Here is a 24364-nt window from a genome sequence, read left to right on the forward strand (position 1 = left end):
AACTTATATATTTTTACTCAATTAATTGAGTTATACTCTTAAACGTAAACTAGAATATATACATATATATATTATGATTTATGGACATAAAATATGAAATGATTTTTATCTAACTAATATAATTGAGTTTGAATCTGAGTCCATGTCTGGAACATGTTAGACCATCTGATTGTTGGATGATTTGTTAATTGATTCAAGTTTAAATAAATAAGAGGTTAAAGGTCCTTATCTTTCTTCTAGAAAAAAAATCAGATTAATTTTTTTATATATTTTTAAATGGTTTAGAATGTTCCTTCTGTCAATAAAGATTTAATGTTATTAATAATTTTAAAATATTTTAACCGCCACAAGACGCAACTTTTTTCTTAAATATTCCATACTATAATTAACACTAATTCTAGCTACCGTGTTTTGGAATCATGTGACTTAGAACATAGTAGTATATACCAACTCATCCGTGTTATTGTCTTTTTTGGTCCTATATACGTGATTAAACAAAGAATGACATACTGAATCTGTCTCTAATTAATTCTCATTTCCATAGTTGGACTCTTCCAATACAGATTGCAGACACAAGATAAAAACCCAAAATGGTAAATGAATAAGAAAAATACACGAAGGTGAACATCAATAAGTACAATTCAGATAAGACCAACCACCAAGTAACATTTCAAGATGGAAAATATCACACCAGGCAACATTTCAAGATGGAAAATATTACACAAACCAGCTTCTATAGTTGCTGCCCCACTTTTTTTTATAGCCAATACAAATACAAATACCTATAAAATAAGGCCAACTTTAATTCAGTTTTTATGTCCCACAAAATCACACTAATCTTGCACCCAAAATCTTCTTGCTCATCCTAGACTGAACACCAATCGTAGTAGAACTCTTGGCACCTCATTCACTAGAACCTGAGAATCTTGAAGTCCAATACTTCTCTATTTCCTCTGCTGTTCTTCCAGGAATCCTTCCAGCAATTAAAGACCACCTAATTGAAAAATAACATTGTTTTACAAGCTTGGTCTACACACTGTTTAAAAGGGTTATAAGAGCCAAGCATTAAAAAGAAAAAATTCTCACCTCTCCCCTACCAGTTTATACATCCTGATGATAAGAGTTTCCTCATCTTCAGAAAATTCAACTTTGGAAGACCCTCGCTTCCCTGAATCTAAATAAAGTGTTATGATTGATTAAAACACCATGTAAAAAAGTAGCTAACTCCAAAGTTATTACTCAGGCATAATTTATCATGTCAATTCTAAAAGACTCAAATTATTACTATTTGACACGTGTAAAAAACTTTTTTTTTACCGGAAGCATATTTTTATATCTGATCATTTCCACTTTCATCAGCCATAAATACGCATGTCAAATAGTAATAAGTTAAAGTAATAATTTGAGTGTTTACCATAAACTCTAGAGTGTGCTTAAGTGTTCCTATTCCCCGTGATTACATTTCATAATATGTGTGCAACACAAATAAAAACCTTACAATAAAAGCAAGTTAGCAATAAAAGAAGGGCCACAAAGAATAAGATTAAGAAATTAAACTACGAATTCCAAAAGTATTGTTCCATAAGAAAAGACTGAAAGAGTGACCCACAACAAGCATTAGAGTAGATAGAACTGCAAAAATTAGTGGTTGTGTATTACTCTCAAGTTTTTCCGGTGTATATCCTTTTAATTATTCTACCAAAGCAAAGAAACTTTTAAATGAAAAACTAACTATGTTGAATATCTTATAAATATATAAATGTATAAAAAATTCAAATATTTTTCTTGTATAGTAAGTAAAATTTCAAAATATTGATAGATATAAAGAAGGAATAGAGTATACCAGTAGAATGTGTAGAAACTTCACTAGAAGAGCGATCCGAGTCAGCCATTGCAAGGAGCTAGAAGAGTGTGGTGTATTGAAGGCGTGGAAAAATTAAGTGTGTTTGAAGACAAAGGTTATTTGGGTGGTATTAATAGAAGCAGGTCATTGCTATTTGCTCGTGAAAATTGGGTGGCAGGCATGGAGTTGAAACAGAGAAGAATGGTTGTTGAAATTAAGATTGAAATTTAAGTTCATCTTTGCTAGGTAGTTGGAGAATTTATTGTTAGTTGAGTTGTACTTTCGTACTCCACCATATCGGCTAACTGTAAAATTCTCTCACACCTTTTTTTTAGCATATTTTTTTATTATTAACTAAAGTTTATTAAATTTATAGAATTTTATGGATCCACTTTTTTATTTATTGAGATTTACTCGTGTTTTTGTAATTTATATTAATTATAATCAATAATTGAGAAAAATGTAGAAAAAGTGTGCTAGAGAATGTATTGTTAGCATTATTCTTAGAGAAAATAGTATAATGTCAATAGTATAAAGTTTTTGTATATACCGTGGTTTAGATACAAATTATTGTCTGTGATAAGTTTGATAGTTCTGTATAATGCTATCTTAAAATTTATATAAATAGTGGTTTCTAATTAGTTAATGAATTAAAAACTTTTGTATTATGAGTATATGTCGATTAAACTCCTATTAATATGTATAAAAAATTCAAAAGAAGAAAAAAATGCTAATAATATATTTTTATTATTAGTTGAAATTTATTAAAAATTATAAAATTGTATGAGTCTATCCCCACTTATGATTTTAGTTAATAATAAAAAGTGTATTATTAGCCCTCCAAGAAAAAAAAAGCTAATCCATTCTTTAAATTCTGAAATAAATGTAGTTTTAAAGTGTTTTATAAAGATTAAGAACTTTTTAAACTTCGAAAAATTGTGAGACTAGAGTATATGCATTTTTTTTTTTTATGAATAATAGTGAATTGAATCGAGTATAGGAAAATTTTAGATCAGAGCCGATCAAGAATGATGGCATCAAGTCTAGTTTATTCAGTTTGAAAGCACCTATTAAACTGATAACAATAGGATTGAAGTGGATCATCAATCTAAATATTAAATATAATTAAAATGAAAAAATGGAAGAAAAGATAAAAGAGGGGGGAGTTCAAAATTAAAAAACTTGAAATAAAAATAATATATTATTTCAAAAGTTTTTTTTTTACAGCAATCTTATTTCAAAAGTTAAGTTTATAAAAGAATAAATAAATATATAAAATATCAGACTAAAGGTAATTAAATATTAAGTAGCTTTTATATTTTATTTTGACCAGTCGGCGTGTAAAATTTTCAATATTAATTATTTTCAAGTTCATTCATCCTTAAACTAATTATAGTGTGTTTGAATTGATAATAGGAATCCAAATTGAAAAAATAAATTGTGGTATGATTACCACAAAACAACTATTTGTTACTGATCACGATCAATTCAATGTCTTATCAAACATGCAATTAATATATCAAGTTATCAACTTGCTATTGAAAAAGATGATATAGAGTAGAAAGTTTACTTTTGGCCTATGGTTGCGGGCATCTCCATTGAAAAACAGTGGTTTCTGCGTCAACACTATGGTTTCTTCCTTTTTATGTAACTATTTTAATAGCTATATATGTTTTTAAATAAGTTAATAATCGAATTCATTTTTATAGAATATTTAAATAGTTACATAAAATATAAATTTAATAGCCATTTTATACCACCGTATTAAAGATTAATTTAATAATAAAAAATATTTAAAAACAAATATTGTGACATTCATATTACAATATTAAAATAAGGTTTTATTTATATTTAGATTAAAAAAAGACCTTGTTACGGAATATTTTAAAAAAACTAGTTAAGTATTGATTTTTTATTAATTGAAAATTTTAATTTATTGTTTTGTAAACAAGTTTTTTTAAATAACTTCTTATTGGTTTTTAATGTTTTTTGAAATGCTACTTAATTTTTTTAAATATTAATTTTTAACTTCTAACTTTTCATATATTATTTTTTCATTTTTATCCTTTATATTTATCCAATTTTTTATTTATCATTTTTAGATAAATCATAATTTTATTATTTTTTTGTCATTTTTTATTTTTCAACTATTTCAATAACTAATTTTAAAACATTTATAATTTAATAAATTAATTTTTTAACTATTAATCAACTTTTTAACTTGTAGCTAATTTTTCAGTTTTTAACTAACTTTTTTTTAATCTAATTTTACCCAAGATTGCTTATTATGTTTTGCCTTGTATTTAAACTTTATTTTCGCTTCTATAATCAATAATCTTAGGCCACTCAAAACTCATAAGCAAATTCTTTACATCGTAACATTTTGGTTAATATTTCTTATGTGAGACACCAGTTTTCGGTATTTCACAAATTACACTTAACTCTGTTATTTTTTGCGAGTGTAACGAATTATGCTTCAAAATTAGTAAAATATAATTGCTTGACTTATTAAATCAATTATGCTATTTCACTTAACTCATTTGCTGCATAGTTATTTTATTCAACAAAAAAGAGGAAAATGTCATTAAACGCATTTGAAATCGACTTTAAGAAAAAAAACACACACACACACACATTTGAAATCTCATCTGTCTATTTATCTTCTGTAAAGTAAAAAACACCTAAAATAAATTATTTGAACTCACTTTGTACCTTACAAATACAAATGTTGTAATAAAACATGGTCATATACAATAGAATTGAATCACTATAATTTCTGTAAAATGATAATTTGAACATTTATTGTGTAAGGCTAATTATTTTAAATTGTGTTATCCATAAACTATTCATATTAGAACACTTTTTATTTTTTATTTTCTTCATCATATTCATATCATTTATCACATTTTATATCTTTCTCTCTTTTCTCTCTTTCTATCTCATTGTTGCAAATTTTTTTGTATAATATACAAATAGTATTATTCAATTATTTTCAGTAAAAAAACCATTGTTCAATTATTTTGGACATAAAGCGAAACGAACTTTTCACAGGGGATGTCTTCAGTTAAAACCTTTGTCCTCCTATTGGCTATTTGAAGTATATTAAAACTTGTTAGTTTAAAAAAAAGTATTAAAACTTGTTTGCTAATATGTAGCTAACAAGAATTTAACTCGGAAAGTTAGAATGTTCGATGGCGGGTTAGATTGGGTTTAACTTAATTTAAACCGGGTTAAACACAGTTAATTTTTAACCTATGATAATTTTGTAACTTTAGATTGAATTCAGATCATTTATAGGTGGTTTATATACATGTAGAGAGTGTATTAAGTGAATGTACCGCTTGTAAAAAAAAAAGTGAATGTACCAAAAAAAATAGCGTATTAAGTGAGATATTTTTTTCCTTTAAAAACAAGAATTATAAATTTAAATCACAATTGTATATTCCTTTAAAAAAAATCACAATTATATATGAATAATGACGATTAAAAATTAACTAGACCAATGGACCCGCTCTGCATGGCTGCAGAAAAAAAAAGTTACTTGTATTTAAAAAATGTAAAAGAATGCAAACGAAAAGGGTTAGAATATAACTACACGTGTAGTTATATTTAGTGGTTGACCAGTTTTATATATACTATTGCTTAATGATTACATATACATTTTTCTTTAATTATAACTATTCAAATATAATATACTAATGATATACTAATATATATTTATATTTTTCGTTTTTACAAAAAAATCATAAATTTCCACATTAGATTTTTTTATTATTAAAAATCATATTAGAAATGTATTAAAAGTTATGATAAAAAATACATTAATAACATTTTTGAATAAAAAATATATTTCCAATTCTTTAATACTTAAAGACATTAATTAACATTTAGACATTTGTCTAAATGTTGAGAGTTGAGACATTAATAAAGTAATAACAGTTTTGTCTTAAGAAAAAATCTATAAATTTTAAAAATATATTCATGTCAAATATTTTTTTAAAAATTATTCAAACATCGAATAATTTACACTATATCTAATATTATATGAAATTATTTTTTCTTTTATTTTTTTTTCTTCATATGTATATGTTTCAAAAATATTTATCCTAATTCCTAAGATGAAATAAAGATGTTTCATAGTCTTATTGTCAAATGTTTTGTAGCCTGCAAAACATTTTCCTATGCGTATGCTACAGCTACACACCTCTGATATAAAGCAGCACATAAAGAAAGAAGCATCCATCCGCAATACGGCTACTCCATCTGGTTCAATCCACAGACAAAGAAGAAACGATCCGCAATACGAAATTGAATTGGGGCTTTTGATTCCTCGTATCTGGTCTGTGTCGTAAGAGGTTGGTCCCAACTTGCACTGGTTTCGGTGATGGCATCCAAGTGTTCGATGAAATGATTTGTGTTTTATCATTGTAGATTGAATGGAGGGTCTAAGAAAGATGATGCGGTATGGTGTCGTGTGCTCCCGGCACCCTCGGCGTTTGTGCTCCACGAAAATGGACCTGAGAAAGCCCCGGCCAATGATTCTGAAGAGAATCGAGAAACGGGCACAGACTTACCCGGTTCGCGGCATGGTTCCGGTTGCCAATGAGGTCCTCCAAGCCAGGAATGATCTCATCCATGGCGTTTCCACCCTTCTTAACTTCCTTCCTCTTATGGCTTGCTAGTGAGTTCTTTATTCTTTTTTTGTTTGGGGGGGAGGGAGTGGTTGTAAATATATTTCGATTTACATTAACGAGGCACTTTTTTGTCGAGTAAAATTTGCAAGTGTAAAGATTTTTACATTGTCGACTAGTTAAATACTCAGAGGGAGAGGGAGGCTTTGCTGTCTATAGTTATCCTACCTTGGTCGAGCAGGATTCTCTTCCATGAAAGAAACCTGTGGTCTATACCAAAAAAATGATCTTAAATATGACTTTTATAGTAATCTTACGAGACATAGTAATTCATGTTAACATTTTATGATGCTGAACAAAATCTTTACATTGTTTGTGTATTTTAGTGAAATTATTTTTTCATTAAGTATTGATACTAGTAAAATGTTTTGAATTTATGCTTATGTCCATAACCATTTTCAATTTGTTGGTTTTATTTGATTTTAAGTTGAATTTGAGTGTCACAAATAAAACCAAACAAAATAGAACAGAAAGAAGTTTCTTGGTTTCTTACTCGTGATGGTTATTATTTAATTTGGTACAATGGTACTTATAATTTATAGCAACTCCATACTGATTTTACTGAGTTATAATGGCGAAAACGGGGTTAATGAATTTAAAAACAATTTTATATGTATAGGTATTAAATTAAAAGCTTTTGTCATGTAAAGATGATATTGAGCATATATATTAAGAACAGGGACCAAAAGTTTATATGTTTTTTAATTTTAGTAGTAGTATTTGGGATAGTTGCTCTAAATTTGACGTGGGTGCTTTTGCATTAGGAAGCTTCTTCTGCATTGACATTATATAAATTTGTAATCTTGTTGATACTTGGTTTAAATGTCCATTGAGATAGTAAAAGGATGGAAAAGAAAGGCTTAGGTTTTCTTGGCGAAAGAACTGAAGATTGACAACATTAGCTTGCTATAATACATGCGAGAAAACACTTGTATTTGTTGCTGGCGCTTATAAATGATAAATGCTGTCATTAATGATGAGCTGCACATTTCTACTTAAAAAGCTAAGGTTGTTTTCTTAAGTATTTTTCAAGCCTTTGATCTTTAAAATTTATTATCATTCAATCACTGTCAGTCATTAATCTAACTTATCAGGAACAAACCAGTGCAGTTGTATTTTACTTGGGCTTGTTTTCCTTTCCACATGTTGTAAGCTCAAGTTGTTGAAAAAACTATATTCATCTTCTTATTTATGCATTTACAGATTCTGTCCAGAGGTATATATTGGTGAGCAGGGGCATTTGATTCAAACTTGCTGGGGTTACAAGCATTGTGCCAAGAACTGGGTTCATGAGTGGGTCAAAGGTGGTTTGAATGATATACTCGTCCCTGTTGAATGATTTCACCTGGACAAGATGTTTCAAAGTGTTATTAGGCACGATGAAAGGTTTGACTTTGATCGCATCCCTGCTGTTGTTGAGCTATGCTGGCAAGCAAGGGATGATCTCCATGAAGAAAACCTTAATTCGAGTAGTTGGAACTTGGAAGCTGCCAATGGAAGTGTTCCCGGAGCCAAGTCTTTGTCACCAAACAATCTTACCTCTATAGCTAATAAAACATTAACTGCTTGGGAGACTCTTAGGTCTGGGGTGGAGAAGTTGTTGTTGGTTTATCCAGTAAAAGTTTGTAAATATTGTTCCAAGGTTCATGCTGGGCCATCTGGCCATAAAGCTAGGCTCTGTGGGGTGTTCAAGTATGAGAGCTGGAAAAGTGCTCACTTTTGGATGAAAGCTAATGTGGATAATTTAGTGCCCCCAAAGATTGTGTGGAGACGAAGGCCTCAAGATCCTCCTGTCCTTTTGAATGAAGGGAGAGGCTTTTATGGGGGTGTTCCAGCTGTATTGGATCAGTGCTCAAAAGCTGGTGCCGTTGTGCCTGCAAAGTATAATTGTATGATGAAGGTGCAAGGTTTGTCTGGTCAGGTCAATAATAATTTTTTTGGGATCACTAGAGAATCAAACTATTGAGAGCAACAGTAAGTTGAATTGCAGGTCTGATCGGAATGAGGCACCCAATCAGGGACAGTTTTGGGGGAAAATCAGACAACATGTCCTTACTTTAGGCTGCAATTTTTTGCATAATTATAAGGTTGTCTGGCATATCTGATTATGGATCCATGTGCCTGTTCTTGTCATGCTGTAATCTTCTGTGGCGTACAGCAAACTAGAAATTTGGCTCCTGTATCTCATATCTCCCAAAATGTTTCTGCGGAGCAAATCACTCCAAATGTGTGGCAGGACATAATGGACCTGCTCCTGAGGTTAGCAGATAAGGTAATTTTTGTTTTTGGTGAAGGAAGTAAAGGTAATTTGTTGTCTACTTCTCCGATCAAAGATCCCATTCATTATTCTCTTTTGATTAATTTTGTCCCATGAGGAATCATAAGTCCAGAATTGCTGGAAATATTCACTCGGGAAATACTGCATTATTGTAAATGCTTGTAACAGTTCATTGCTGTTAAAAATTGAAAGAGCAGTTTTTTTTTTTTATCACTATGACATTAGTATGAACTATCCACCAGTTTTGCTGATGACTAATTTTTGTCGGAAAACTTGACTGACCACCTTTAATGAGATCTCCCTTCTCAAACATATTTTTTTCCATCCACAAGACTCAAATTTGAGACCTTGCTTTAAAGTATTGAGTCTAGAACCACTTAGACCAATGATTTTTCGGCATTGAAAGAGCAGTTTATCACTGAAATCCCAGTTTTCTTTAGATATCAAAAGGAAGGATTGCTTTCTTGACAAAAGAGTTCATTTCCTATCCAGTATCAATTATCCCCTAGAGTCTAGTTTTCAGTTATAATTGCTGATTGAAAAATCAAGGAATAAGATCGTGATGAAATATGTATGCATGCCTAACAAATAATGTTGAAATCTATTCCCTTGATTTTTTAATCAATAGTAATATAACTACTTTTTTCCCCCTAAAGTTCACCCTTTAGAAGTGTCAAATCAATAGTTTTTTGGTATGTTTCTGGGTCTTGTGGATGATGTGCATGCATAAGTTCTTTTTTATAAATAAATTGCTTGAATTCTAAACGAAATATTTGGCAATTGGCTATTTGGCTTGACTTTTTATTATTGCCCAAGTATAATGTGATTATCCTGGTTGTTTGCGTTGTCTAATGTAATAAAGTGTTTGGAGAAAGAAAAAAGTGACTATAAGTTAATGAAAAATCTGTGGCTAGTGTACCCGCCAGTTTTTCATGTTATTCTTAGCTTCTGTTTGTTTTAGTTTTTGAAACTAAACTTTTGTATCTCTTTATTTTAACCAAAAAACACATTCTAATTAATATATATATATATATAAGATTAATATAGTTTAGATACACATCTTAAATAGCCAAGGTTTATCTCACTATTCACTTCCTGTTAATCAGTTGCCAATTTTTATTGTAGTATACACTGATGAGTTACAATTATGAAAAATAGCTGGTAATAAGTTTAATGAATTAGAAATATGGAAAAGAAAAGAAAAATTGAATTATTTCATCTTCCTTACTATTGAATGCTAGATACATGTTATTTTGGACATCGTGGAAGAATAATGATATCTAAAGATGAACTCAAGAGACAAGAGGTGTATTAGAGTTCTGAAATTTTAAAAAATAAAAAAATATATTAATGTTTTATATTGTTATTAAAGTATCACATCAACGAAATATTCTGAGTGAGTGTTAAATTTAACTATTTTATCTTCATTTTTATTATTCTTAATTATAGTTATTATTTTATTTTTTTGCATTAATGATATCTCTTTACCGATACTAATTTCTTTTAAGGTGTAAAGATCAATGAAGTGTGTTTTTCTCATCTAACAAAGTCTTTTTAGCTATGGTTATTATTTGTTACATCCAACCAAATGAGAAAAGAAATCTAGCCTTCATTCCGATTCTTCTTTAGTTTGTTTTCAAACATAATTAGGTAAAAGAGAAGCCTATAAATTGTTGAAAAACATGGTACAAGTTACTTTGGAATTTTAGTTTATACAATTCTCAAATGAATCACTTGCATTAACTTTGATGTGTGGTTTACGTGCTTGGTTTCACTTTTCAGACGTGATTTTCAAAAGTTGATAATTACAACTTTCACATTTCAAAGTGATGTATCCATTTTCAATGAGTTTTCAAATACGGTTCAAGTCATTTAGGATTCAATTGAATGGAAGAGATTCCCACCAAATTACATTATTTGTCATATCTTTAAAAAAAAAGAGAAGAATATTGCAGTTCAAGCTCGCTACTATTCTGAGGGTGTGTGTCAGCCATGACTTATCATCTATTTCATCAATCTCAATAGGAAAATTTGAATTCTGAAATTGCAAATTTGATTAAACATCTAATGAATTAGGACTTTCAACCGATTAAGTTCTTGGTGTTTTTTTTCCTTGGGGGTATTGATGCTAATTAAGCTTTTGATTGCTGTTAATAAAGTATGGTAAACCAAGTGAATATCATTTGATTTTTTTTTTATTTGCCAAGAGAGTCTTAAATTGATAAAAGTAGCAAATGGCAGATTGTTTCAAAAACATACTAAGCACACAAGTAAAACAAGATTTCTGTCGAATGTTGTTTCATCGTTTAATTCTAAACGTAACAAACAATAACGTAAAAAAAATGTTAAAACAATTCATAGTTATTATACCTAGAATTAAAACAATTCATAGTTATTATACCTAGAATTAAACTCATGCATAACCACTGCGACTAACTGTCCCCTTAAACACACAGAGACAGTCTCCATTTTCAATTCCATGCCACCTGAGGCTACAGCTATCACGCATGATCCTCTGCTTGTGTATGAACAAATAGTCATCAACTGGAAGAATTTTTCTGCTTATGCTTCAGGTCTCCGATTGTGCTTGCATCTCTCATCTCCCGTGGAATGGTGGCAGCATTAAGCAAACTAGAGGAAGTTTGTACTACCAAGCTTAGCTTCCTTGTGGGAGGTTCTTCTCTTGATCGATTCAAGGGCTTAGGAATACAGCAATTTCCGAAAATCCGCGTATGCCATACTCACTCAAGATTCTAAATCTTCATCCAATTCTGTCCCTGAAAAGTATAGTGTCATTCTTTTGATGGGGTGCTATCAATGATGTGAATTTTTTCTTTCAAGCTGCGAACAGTGTCTGTTCTGTCCACCTCAATGTCAAACTTTCTAGCTGAAAATTTTACCGTGATTTGCATTTTGTTAGGGTGTGGCTCCACTGGTTTGATGGTTAGGTCAACTTTTGTACCTTCAGTCACTATTGGGTAATCTTCCATGCCTAATCCATCCAATAGTTCCCACCCAGAAACTGTTAGGATTTGTGAGGGCACTGGAATCCCATGGATTTTGTTCTATTTTCCTCTTGATTGCTGCAACTGTTTCTTGGGTACCTACTTCAATGAAAAATTGGTTCTCATCGTGGAACTTTCTTGTGGAGCCTGATGTTTTTGGACAGGAAAAAGGGAAACAAAAGCAGAAAGTTTGAGCAGTTTTAATTTCCACAAACAGTACGTCCAATGTGCCAGTAACAAACTATGAGGACAATTAAAATGATTAGTTAGCCTCATGGGATTCTGCATGCAAATGGAATAATGGATGTATATTGTTAAAATCATGTTAAAGATATGTGAGCATTTCACATGTTTACGAAATGTGGGGCTCAAGCTCGATTCAGGCAAAATGTCTCTGTATCTTTGAAACTGCATTTTCTGTAATTGACTAGTAAGTAGTAAATGTGTCGTTTTAATCTACAATAACAGCATCAGAAAAAAGCAAGGAAACTAGAATTGGGATTAATTTTATCGGATGTTTGCAATTTTAGAATCTGTTTATCACTTTGGGATAAACACATGGTTGTAGACTTGTTTGTAGCATGTATTGAGATTTTTGCACAATATATAGTATATTAATCATTCTGCAATAATTTAGATGATGTTTTCGTGGAGCATATTTTACAATTTAGAACTTCCAAGCCAATCAATAATCCCTAAATACTATATACATCCTTATCCGACCTATGCTTACACAGTCCAATTAAGTCATAATTGATTTTGAAGTCAATTATAATACCATAATAATGGCATAGGTCCTAATTCTGTTATAAAAATACTTGGGTCATACTTTAATTTTTACCTGTGTCAAGTACTCAAGTGCAAATTAAGATCCAAAAAAGGGGAAAAGAAAGAGAATATAACTTAAAGGTTTAGACAAGTGAAAATAATGGGGTTGTTAGTATATGTCTGCAAGTGAAAATTGCAAGAAAACTGCATAATAAATATAAGATTTCATAGCACCGAAAAAAAAAAAAACATTTTGCACGAACTCGGGGTTAATGATCATGTTGCTGTTAGCTGTGAGAGAGTTATTAAGGAGTTTTTTAAAACATAGTAAGTATAATAGAAAATGAGTACAACAAGTGTGTCACATGCTAGTGTTGTGATTGATGGCGATGCAAATCCAACAACAGCATCCAGATTTATGAAAAAATGAGTTTTAAGTCACGATAAGGGTCAGTAGGCCTCCAACAAAAAAAAAAAAAGACAGTTTATAGTGGAGGAAAAAACAAAACATAACAGGGTATTGTGATGATGCCTATGACCTTGCTGCCACTCTGTAGTTTAATCTCCATTCAATTGTCTTAACTCTCTTGTTTTCATGTAACTTACTTAAGTTTGTTTCCATGTTTTTGCCCCACATAATAATGTAGCATGCATGCTCCACTTCAAAGTTCAAACCACTCAATTTGAGGGCCAACATATACATTACAAGTAAAATAGGGTTCATGTATGCTCAAGACATGACAATATATTTATTGCAAGTGTTGGAAAATTTGATTGCTTTAGTCTTGCCGAAATTTTTAGGTTACGGTTAAGCATTTATATGAGATAAGATTTTACAGCTTGTAAGAGGTAAGATTTGTTCATTAACAAATTGATCTCCCAGCTGAAATTGGAATTGTGGGCACGTAATATTTTAGCCAAAAATTGAATAGTTGTGTTGTGGCCAATTTGGAGCCCAATACTTATCTTACACTTGTTATAATATTATTGCATAGTGTTAGAGAAATATTAGTAACATACTTATTAATATAATTTTTAAAACACACTATTTTTAGTGAATTTCAGTATCAATGTACTAGACAGAAAAGTTGTGCATCTAAGAAGTAAGAACCAATCATGCAAGTGGCTGTTTATCGTCCAGCTCAACATATTTGAGAAATATGGAGTTTTGATGCATTAATGTTACTTTAGGAAATTTCTCAAGCGACCGATTTTTTGGGTATCATTCACTCGTAATAATTGAACTCTTAATTTACACCTACCTAACACTTATTTGACTCTTCATAACGATACTTATTATGAAGCTCGTCTTAGAAAAGATCTTAAATCTGATCCGATATTACTAAGCTTTTATTACAAAATAGGAAAATGTTACATCATTTCTAATAATAAATAATAATTATGATATTTTACTTTTAAGAAAAGTTTATTCTTTTGTTTTATTGGTCTTCATTTCTGTGGGACTTCAATATTAAAATGATCATTTGAATATGATTTAAATACTTTTTTATTGTAATTTAATGTTTTTTATTTTTTTCTTGGAAAATTATTTTTTTGCTAAAATATATAAATAATTTTTTAACTTATTTTTTTATTCTAAATTGGTCTATTGTGTTTTAAAAGTTCTAAAATGATCCTTACTTATTTAATTCATGACAATTTCTTTCAAAAAAACTATTTGTTTTCAATTTTTGGATACAAGTTTGAACCTTTTTTTTTATAGATTCAAGATGTTAAATTTATCTATTAGATTTATCTAGATGAAAATTATGAAAATCAACTAATGTTCAAACTAAAAAGAGACATAAACAAGGTGAAAAAATACATGAAAAATGAGTCTCATGAAAGGACTAATTTGTCATGAATTAAATAAGTCATGAAACCATTTTAAAACTTTTAAAAATTCGGAGATCAATTCAGAACAAAAAAAGAAGATAAAGGGACTATTCTTATATTTTAACCTTATTTTTTTTTAATTTTTGTAAATTATGTTTGTTTTGTTTGTTGTTCATATAATATTTTAGATAATATTTTTTTATCGTTCAAAGGATTGTCTAAAGTACTTTACGGTCTAAAAATAAAACAAACATAATTTACGGTAAAAATAAAACAAACATAATTTATAAGGAATAAAAAATAATTTAAAAAAGACAAAAATAAAAATTTTTAAATTCAGGACTAAAAATATATTTATATTTAAACATTTGAATATTGAAGTTGCCTTCTTCGTGAGTTTTTTTTTTTACAGGTACAAACTCCTCATTAGTCATGTACTTAACTATTGAACTCAAACTTGACAAAAAAATCAACCAATTTTATAAAGACATCCTCATATGATAAACTTATAATGTAGTCATTTTTAAAGTAAATCACTGGTAGAAATTATCAATAACAAAATAAAAGGTTTCTTAATATTGAAAGCACTATAAGACTATACAAAAAAGAAAAAAGAGCACGGCGCCATCCAAATTAAGCTACGCAACCCCTCATCAAGATGTAGTTAAATTTAATTTGAGTTTGTGTAGTATCCGAGTTTTCTTGGACGAAACGCTCTTCTAAGCGAGGATTATATTTCGCAAAGAATATATATACGTGCATGGTCATCCTAAAAAATTTATACTCCTATTATTCTGAGTTGTATTAATATCTATCTTAGTTGGAGGACAATCCTTTATGTTCCATCCAACACTTTGGCTGTCAAAGTGACCCTTGTCAGACTTTACAGCCAGAATCAGTTTGAGAAAATCATGCAAGTAAGCACAAAAATATCAGACTTATTGGGCAAGACGGAGCAAAATATATGGATTTTATTTCATAGTTGATGAATTTTGAAGATGAAACAGAATAAAGAAAAAAGAGTGTACTAAAAAACGATTTGTTGATCTGCTCATAAGTACTTAATCGCCACTTAAGTGTCTAAAGTTGCTGTTTGCCAAAGGAGTAAGTTTTATTTTATCCTGTTGGTAAATAGAAAATTATTCTAAATATGCAATTTTTTTATACATAGTTTAAGTATTGATTTTTTAATCAATTAAATTATGATAAAATAGTTAACATGGTGTGATATAATTAACAAATAATCTTATCCTTTAAAAATATAATTAAGATTTCAATCTTTGATATACACATATGAAAAAAATATTTATTTAAAAATATCAATTTCTTAAAAGGATTTATGTATCTCGAGAGATTAGTTTCAACTCTCGAATGAGAAATATTCCCGTTCACCCAAGTTATGATAAAATAAAAGTACAACTAAGAATTTATTAATGTATCAGATGATGAAAATACATTATACTACCTCCCTCCATATTTATAAAACATAGTTTTGGTTTTTTCCCCTTTTTATAATACTTCAATTTAATGTCTTGTGTATTGATTATTTTTTTATTAAAATATTATGTATTATCTCTCCTATAGAGATCGGAGAAAATAAATAGATTTCCAATGAAATTAAAAATAAATTTTAAAAAATATTATAATTATAAATAAATTCAATACTGATAATTAAATTAACTAATTTTCTTAATAAACATAAATTAATCAACTATATCTTACCATTAGAAACCAACGGAGTATGATATTTATGCATTGGTTAAAAAACCAGGACATTTACTCATAATTGAGTAATGATAGACGGATCACAATTTATTTTAAATATCTCAGTAACATTTTTTTATATATTTTTCTCTTTCTATCACATTATAAATTCTATTATATTTATATATTTTTTTTCTTCTAGGTATATGATAACATATGAGGTGTTTGTCAAACTTTTTTCTTACAAATATACATTTCCATGTACTCTCTTAAGAAGAAGAAAAAAACTCCTTGCAAACTCATGATGCCGTTACCTTGTGTCTGGTGCTTGAAATGGAAAGAATCATAATTCTAACTTTCAAGGCAGGTGATCTAATATAAATAGCTGCCTTGAAAGATATGCGCATTATATGATTGGTTGAAATGGATATGTTTTTAATATATACTTGTGAATTTAGCAATAATAATATGCCATAAATCTAAATAGCTGCCTTGAAAGAAAATTCGTCTGCCAAATTCCCATTCTTTAGCATTTTCATTAAAGCCAAAGGAATGTGCGTCTTTACTTTACATTCTACACATGGGGACGAGCACTCCTTTAATTTGCCAAAATGTTATTGCTATAACATTATGAAACAACTGTTTACCTTATGCTATTGCTATTCCTTTTACTGGACCTATATGCTCTTTATGTAGTATGTACTTTTGACTTTTCAAAGTGCCAAGCTGGAAATTATGTCTCTAAACGAGGACAAAGAATCATTGCAATAAGTCGTAGTATCACTTTCCTTACATGAAATATGGAATGGAGTATTTGAAGGGTCTCCTTATTACTTGACATAATGGTCCCCCAATCTGGCAGTTACTGTAAAAACTTTGCCCAAGGAAGCAATGCTTTTCATTTTTCAATTGCTATTTCTTTTATAAAATTGCTGAGGTTTGCTGGCAATCATCTTCTTCTGGTCTTCAAAGATTCATTCTCATCAACAATGTTGAAGGAAGCACTTGAAGTATCGAATGTGAGAGGCTATTACATTTCTGAAAATATATAAACGGGTAAACTAGAGATTGTGAAAGAAAAAAAATAACACATTAGAAATAAAAATGAGAAGAAAACATTTTCAACTAAGAGATAAGAAGATGGAACACTACTTAGAGATTGTTTATACAAATTTTTTAGCTAGTAAAATAATTTTTCATGTAGTTAAAAAAGTATTACCAAATATGCTTTCCATGCTTTCAACTGAAAGCTTACACTTACAAATTAATTAAATTAAAAGTATTTGATATAATTAATTTTTGAAGTAATGGACAAGAGTAAAATAATACAAAGAACATATGTACATCATTTTCCTTCATATAACTTCATAAGTTATGGTGAAACTTAATGGTGTGTCAAAAATTGAACATAATCTCAATAATCTTAAGGTGAGATGGTGAGATGAATCATGAGAATTTTTTTTTTATGTTTTTTTATATATTCTCTCAATCTCTTTTCCTATATTTCTTTTAACTTTGTGTTTCAAATATTCCTTTTTTTTTGGTTTCACAAATAGTTTTGATAAGAGTTGTTAAAACATAGTTTGTCTTGACATTTTTAACCGTCTTACGAACAAATAATATAAATCTTTTGAAAAGATTTGCGAAAATCATTTGAACTACAATTCAACATCCCTTTTTGTATTTCACTGTGTTCTATAAATAATTTTTTAGGTAAACATAGTTTTCAATTTTTTTATTTTCAAATTATTATTAAATTTTATAAAACATTAAATGCTTTATTAAAAATTAAAATAATAAAAAATGTATTAAAAAAGATAGAAATGGTTAAAAATAATTAAAAAGAAAAGAAAATAAAAATGAATAAAAGTTTTTCCATAAATTAAAATTAAAGCTGGAAAAATTAGTCCGCCCTGATATTATTTACTTATTTATCTTTTAAAATTTATAAAAAAAATTATAAAAAAAAAGTAATGCCCATTTTGACACTTATAACTAAAATCAATTTATATGTCCAATTTTTTAAGAAATTAGATTAGAGACATTTATAAAAGTCGAAGGACATAAATTAATTTTAACTTAAGAGAGTAATTTAATTTGTTTTATTTATAAGTATTTATTGAGAAATTTATTTAAATAAAACCTTTATCAAATATCATAATTTAGTCGAATGAACTTGTAAAATAATTAAGGAAAATTAGAACTCATTTGATATATATAAACACTTAGTTGACTCCTTGAAAGAAGATGTGTATTATTAAAGTACATAGGATTTTTTTTTTCCTATGGTGTTGGTGATTCAGAAAACGATGGTCCTTTTATTTACTATATAAAATTTGTCTCAGTCTTTACTTCTAATATTATAGAATTTGAAGGATAATTTTGCATACAATATTGGAGCACATGACAAGCATTGCACAACAGCACAAGGACATAATTGGTGGCTTCATCCTGCTGCCGACAGCTTTATACCCTAATAAAAAAAAACATGAAAAACAATGGAATATAATAGGCTTCAGCTCTCCCAATAAAACAAGGTATACAAAAAAGCAATTATTCCTTTTGCTATTAATTAAGGATTTATTGTTAACAGACTCAGTTTACATCCAACTCGTGTTATGAACTGATGGTAATAAAACTTTTGTATTGGCCTTTTAAAAAAAGATTAAGGATTTATAAATTTATTTCGTGTTAATTTAGATCAAGAGGTTGTCTTCTTAAGTTTGAAATTTAGATGATTAGATATATAATAGTTCACTAGGCCAAACAATAATAATCAAAATTGACTCTAATATTATTTTAAAATTTGAATTTAGACTTAACATCAAAAAGTTAATTCATGATACGAAGGTTATTTTTTTTTATTAATATATACTATTTTAATCTTATTAGTAGTCGATGTAAAATCCTTAACATTATTAACTAGAGAAAAAAAATTAATAATTAGGATATAAGGCTAAAGGAAAACTATAGCTTGTAAAGGAAAATTTACAATGTTATTTAACAACTCTTGCTTGTATTTTTTCATTGTTATGATATTATTAAATAGATGACATATTTTATGAGAAGAAATATCTTATATAATAAAATTAATTTCAATTGTTTATACTTAATTATAAAATTCAGATTTAATTATCTTATTCTCTTATAAAATATGTTCCTCTCATATGATATTTCATCTTGTTAAATAATACAGTAAAATCCAAAACCTTGAATTAATATCGTGGGATATTATAAGACTAAAGGAAAATTAAATTAGAAGCTAAATAATATCGACCACCTACTCATTGAAAAACCTGGCTTAACGAATTAATCTTTCTTTTTCTTCCTTTTCCTGATTTCATGTCATCACGTTCCTGCATTTGAAACTGGGTCATTTTTTATCTACAAAGACCAATCATTGATTTACATGAAAGTACTCAAAATGTTGTTGATCCAAAACCTTGCATGAATTAGGGGTTTTCTGAGCTTTACTTTTTCAACAAAGCACAGCCTCCGCGTTCGATAGGCACATGATTTGGAATCTGCTTTGAATTAACTAACATGCATGCTTTATGGCTTTATGCAATATGGGACAGAAAAGACATGAAACTGGGCCTACTACACTTTGGTTACGTTGGTTACGTGCAGTGATTTCCACAAAATTCACATCAATTTAAATGCACTCAGCTCTTCATTATTTTTATCCGTTTGAAATTTGACCAAGTCACTCTTTAACACATCTATGCAAGTTTTGTTAGCCATGTGTTCCATTATCCATATATTCTTCTAACTATTTCCCCAACAATTTTGACTTTTAAGGCTTATTATAGTAATTTTATTTTGGGTCACTAGCTACAATAATAAGAATAGTACTGATAGTTAATTAACTACTTAACTTCACTTACACTTGCCGTAAGATAACACCAATGTAAAGTTCTCAATATTAACGGCGAAATGTAAATTAAACGAGTGTTTCTATTTTTTTTATATATACTTTCTTTTACCTTACAACACCAAAATAAGAAATGAAAACCAATTCGTTAAGCATTTCCTGACTAGTTTATTGTTATACTACCCGAAAGTAGCATGTGGGAACCACTCTGACCTTTCTATACATAAAAGGATTTACCAAAATGTTTGTCTCTATCTTTATATCATTAACACTTTAATTTATGATTATATTCATGATGAGATTTACATCATATCAACTTTTTGGTAAATGTTTACATATGTTCTTGGAACATTAATTAAGAAATGAAAAAAAAAATTATTGAGCGACAAAATATTACATTTTCTTTTCCTTTTTTTTTGTTTTTTCCTATAAATTTCACAATAAATATTTTTTTATTTTTAATTCCTTAAATAATATCCTTAAAACGCTATTTAACAAAGTAGAACTCTTTTTTCTACTAACTATAATTCACTTGCACGTCATTGGTCCATAGTTGGCAGCAGGTAGCCACCCTTTATTTATTTTGATCGATGGCTGGCTCAATGTACAAAGCGACTAAAGTAATGGACTCATAGTATATAGGAGCAGGTAATTAGCCTATTGTTTATTCTTAAATCACTCTTTGAGACTAGATTAAAATTGAAATTACGAGATATTCAAGGAATACTTTATATATAGAGTTAAGCCACCGCATATGTTCAATGCATGTATTTATAGTTTATATACATTGTTTTTACAACAAGATTTGACTATTTTACCATATAATCCTATTCATCTAACACATGACGACAAGGTAAATTTCTATTACATGTTTATGCAAAAATATTTTTTATAAATTAAACTCGTGTTTAAAATGGTACTAGTATATATATAAGCAGATTAAAGCTATAAACATATGGCGTATGGCTTCCTATGGTTGAACAACGTATCAACATTCAGTATCCTGTAATTAAATTGCAAGCAAAAATCAATTGACGTGTGCTAAAGCATTCACAAATTCAGCTATTTTGAACTCACTATATTTGTCCTATAAGGGCACTGCCAACTAATTATTATTTTTTATTATACAGGACACAATTATTATATGCAAATGGATGGTAAAGCAGAAGGTATAGCATCACCTCATCGCACGTGTTAGTTAGCTGCATGGACCATCTCTATGATTTGTCATGTTACTTTTAGCTCAACCTTAGGACTATAAATCACTGACCACTGTTGTGGAAACAGCAAAGAGAAATGAAATTGCCTCTTTCAAGAAGCATCTGAGTATATATAGTCACTCAAGCTTCTAGGATTTGTGCCAGCTACATGAAAATGGGAAGCAACTTCAGGTTTTTGAGTCTTTGCCTCTTGGCATTGATTGCATCAACTCATGCTCAACTTCAGCTTGGTTTTTATGCCAAGAGTTGCCCAAACGCTGAGCAAATCGTTTTGAAATTTGTCCATGACCATATCCACAATGCTCCATCACTAGCAGCTGCATTGATAAGAATGCACTTCCATGACTGTTTTGTAAGGGTATGTGCTACAATCTTTAAGCTCCTTCCATTTTTACTTAACAAGTACAATGTTAGATTAAGGTTAAGGAGCTAATAAGATGAAGCATTTCAGGGATGTGATGCATCAGTCCTTCTGAACTCAACAACCAATCAAGCTGAAAAGAATGCTCCTCCAAATCTCACAGTAAGAGGCTTTGACTTCATTGACAGAATAAAGAGCCTTGTTGAGGCAGAATGCCCTGGTGTGGTCTCTTGTGCTGATATCCTCACTTTGTCTGCCAGAGACACTATTGTAGCCACAGTAAGTGCTCAATTTCTATCTAGAAAAGCTTAAATATTAGTACAACTTCTGCTTCATCTTTATCTTAAATCTTAACACTTTCTTTTTGAGAACATAAATGACCAATTTGTATGTTTATGCCATTACTGACATTGGCTTACAGGGTGGACCATTTTGGAAAGTTCCAACAGGTCGAAGAGATGGGGTCATCTCTAACTTGACGGAAGCCAGAGATAACATTCCTGCTCCATCTTCTAACTTTACCACCCTACAAACACTCTTTGCCAACCAAGGACTTGATTTGAAGGACTTGGTCCTGCTCTCTGGTACTATTTATCAAACAATTTTCCAAGTTGAAAATAAATAATTTAATTTTTAGGATTTTATTAATTATATTTCAAATCTTCAGGATGGTTGATTTGATAAATATAATCATCTAGTTCTTATCATTTAGACTTTAGGACACTATCCGTTTGTTTAATTTTAAGGTTAAAATGTGTTATTACTTGAATTTTGTTGCACTTTTTTCTTTGAAAAAATATATCAACAAATTGGTGTGAATTATGCATTGTTCTTGTCCTTGTAATCACCAAGAGTTCAAATTGTTTCAGGTGCTCACACAATTGGTATCGCTCATTGCTCATCATTGTCAAACCGCTTGTTCAATTTCACTGGCAAGGGTGATCAAGACCCGTCATTAGACAGTGAATATGCTGCAAATCTGAAAGCCTTCAAGTGCACGGACCTCAATAAGTTGAACACCACAAAAATTGAGATGGACCCTGGAAGTCGCAAGACATTTGATCTTAGCTACTATAGTCATGTGATTAAGAGAAGGGGTCTATTTGAGTCAGATGCTGCATTGTTGACAAACTCAGTTACAAAGGCTCAAATCATTGAATTGCTTGAAGGGTCAGTTGAAAATTTCTTTGCTGAGTTTGCAACCTCCATGGAGAAAATGGGAAGAATTAATGTAAAGACAGGGACAGAAGGAGAGATCAGGAAGCATTGTGCATTTGTAAATAGCTAAGAATCTTGTCTTGTTCATGGATGAATCTTGTATCATTTATTTTTTGAGTTTGGTTATTTATGCTATGCCATGTTTTTTTATTAGTTATGCTATGCCATGTGGTGTCTGTTTACATATGAGTGATCCCGTATGGTATGGTTGTTGTATGTGCGTTGGAATAAGTGGGTTCCATTGCTATTCTTATAATTTCCAACTTTGCTGGTAGATCTTGTAATAAGAAGCAGAATTTCTTGTGCTACCCACAGCTGAGTTAATTTATGTTTAGTTTTTTATTTATTGATGTACTTTTTCACTGATATTCTCAATTTAATTTCTTTTTTGGTTTAATTGAAGCTGAATGCTTGTTCATTATTTTTAAACTATACAAACAGAGAATGTGAAGAAAGTATCCAAGGCAAAAGCAACACAATCCAATATAGGCAAAGTTGTACTTGTGAGGTTGTGTTCTATAAAATTATTTCTTCTAGATCAGAAATTTTACTTGGTTATTGATAAATTGATTATTGATTAATAGCATCTATCATTTGGGAATGAACTGATATGTTTTTTAAGCAAAAAATAAAAACTTTGTTAACTGAACAACAAACTTTGTTGACCAATAATTATTTATCGTGTTACTGGATGTGGATGCAGGGTCCAGTATTAAATTTAAGATAAAAGAAAAGGGAGGTGTGAACATTACTTTTATATTTTTTTTAACCATTCTAACATTACCTTTATATAAATATAAATTAACTATTTATCTGTTTATAATATATAAATCTTAAAGATACAAAATATATTGTCACATCAGATTATTTATCTGTGCTAATATATGAAATCATGTGTTAATATATGAAAAATTTTATTGTCTATTATATCTCTCCTTTATTAAAAGATCTATAAATATACCTATTCCACTGTCCATCTAAATTTAGATTAAGTTGTTAAATATAGTATTTATTTTCTTCTTTCCTAAATCCTCTGCATTTCCCAATGCTATAATTTTCACAAGAAATCAAGTACAAGTGATATTCATAATTCTTTCTCTTATATTATTTTTTATAAGTGTTTTCGTGATCGGTAATTGAAACACCTTTTTGGAAGAAAAGTCTTTTTTATTAAAATTCTCTTCATTTTTCATTCGAGTTTAAGTATTGTGAATTTCTCTTTTAATGATTTGGATTTTGTTGGATTTTAGATGATTCAAAGATCATTGGAGAATGGTGCTAAATGAGCTATAACAATAAACCAATTAAAAAAACTAGAACAAGATTTGGGAGATGTTGAGGTCATCAAATTTGGGATACATGCGAACTAAGGAGCTATTCTAATGTAAGTTTTAATTTTGTTTTCCTATGATAATGTTGAAATGTTGATTTTTCCTTATTCACATTAAGTTTTTCATATTTGCTTATGTGAATCCTCTTCTTAATTTTCACATAATCAACTAATAAAAGGTTATAAATTTGAACAAAAAATGCCTTCTTTTTTTTTTCCTGGGCTAAGAGTGTTCG

At 29.4% G+C, this 24364-nt stretch overlaps 2 protein-coding genes and 1 pseudogene across 2 annotated transcripts; 2 read left to right on the forward strand and 1 right to left on the reverse strand.

The window, feature by feature from the left end:
• Positions 1–502: 502 nt before the first annotated feature.
• LOC114379440 (MYB-like transcription factor ETC1) lies at positions 503–2029 on the reverse strand. The gene is made up of 3 exons (XM_028338090.1): positions 1844–2029; positions 1087–1174; positions 503–994 (listed from the first exon to the last, which is right to left on the reverse strand). The coding sequence occupies exons 1-3, from the start codon at positions 1890–1892 to the stop codon at positions 904–906; spliced, it is 228 nt and encodes a 75-aa protein (XP_028193891.1). The 5' UTR covers positions 1893–2029; the 3' UTR covers positions 503–903.
• Positions 2030–6002: 3973 nt separating this feature from the next.
• On the forward strand, positions 6003–9103 carry LOC114379165 (annotated as a pseudogene).
• A 12174-nt stretch (positions 9104–21277) lies between these two features.
• On the forward strand, positions 21278–23160 carry LOC114380018 (peroxidase 3-like). Its single transcript, XM_028338901.1, has 4 exons — positions 21278–21577; positions 21671–21859; positions 22002–22164; positions 22450–23160. The coding sequence occupies exons 1-4, from the start codon at positions 21368–21370 to the stop codon at positions 22866–22868; spliced, it is 981 nt and encodes a 326-aa protein (XP_028194702.1). The 5' UTR covers positions 21278–21367; the 3' UTR covers positions 22869–23160.
• The last annotated feature ends 1204 nt before the right edge of the window (positions 23161–24364 follow it).

The sequence above is a fragment of the Glycine soja genome, chromosome 12 (genome assembly GCF_004193775.1).
Source record: "Glycine soja cultivar W05 chromosome 12, ASM419377v2, whole genome shotgun sequence".
Classification (NCBI taxonomy): Eukaryota; Viridiplantae; Streptophyta; class Magnoliopsida; order Fabales; family Fabaceae; genus Glycine; species Glycine soja.

Bases quoted from the DNA above. Each gene is read 5' to 3' on its own strand.
- LOC114380018 (XM_028338901.1), top strand. From the start codon at position 21,368: ATGAAAATGGGAAGCAACTTCAGGTTTTTGAGTCTTTGCCTCTTGGCA. The intron at 21,578-21,670 runs GTATGTGCTACA...GAAGCATTTCAG, and splicing joins TCCATGACTGTTTTGTAAGG to GGATGTGATGCATCAGTCCT. The intron at 21,860-22,001 runs GTAAGTGCTCAA...ATTGGCTTACAG, and splicing joins GAGACACTATTGTAGCCACA to GGTGGACCATTTTGGAAAGT.
- LOC114379440 (XM_028338090.1), bottom strand. From the start codon at position 1,892: ATGGCTGACTCGGATCGCTCTTCTAGTGAAGTTTCTACACATTCTACT. The intron at 1,175-1,843 runs GTATACTCTATT...CACTTTATTTAG, and splicing joins AGTTTCTACACATTCTACTG to ATTCAGGGAAGCGAGGGTCT. The intron at 995-1,086 runs GTGAGAATTTTT...TTTTTCAATTAG, and splicing joins TATAAACTGGTAGGGGAGAG to GTGGTCTTTAATTGCTGGAA.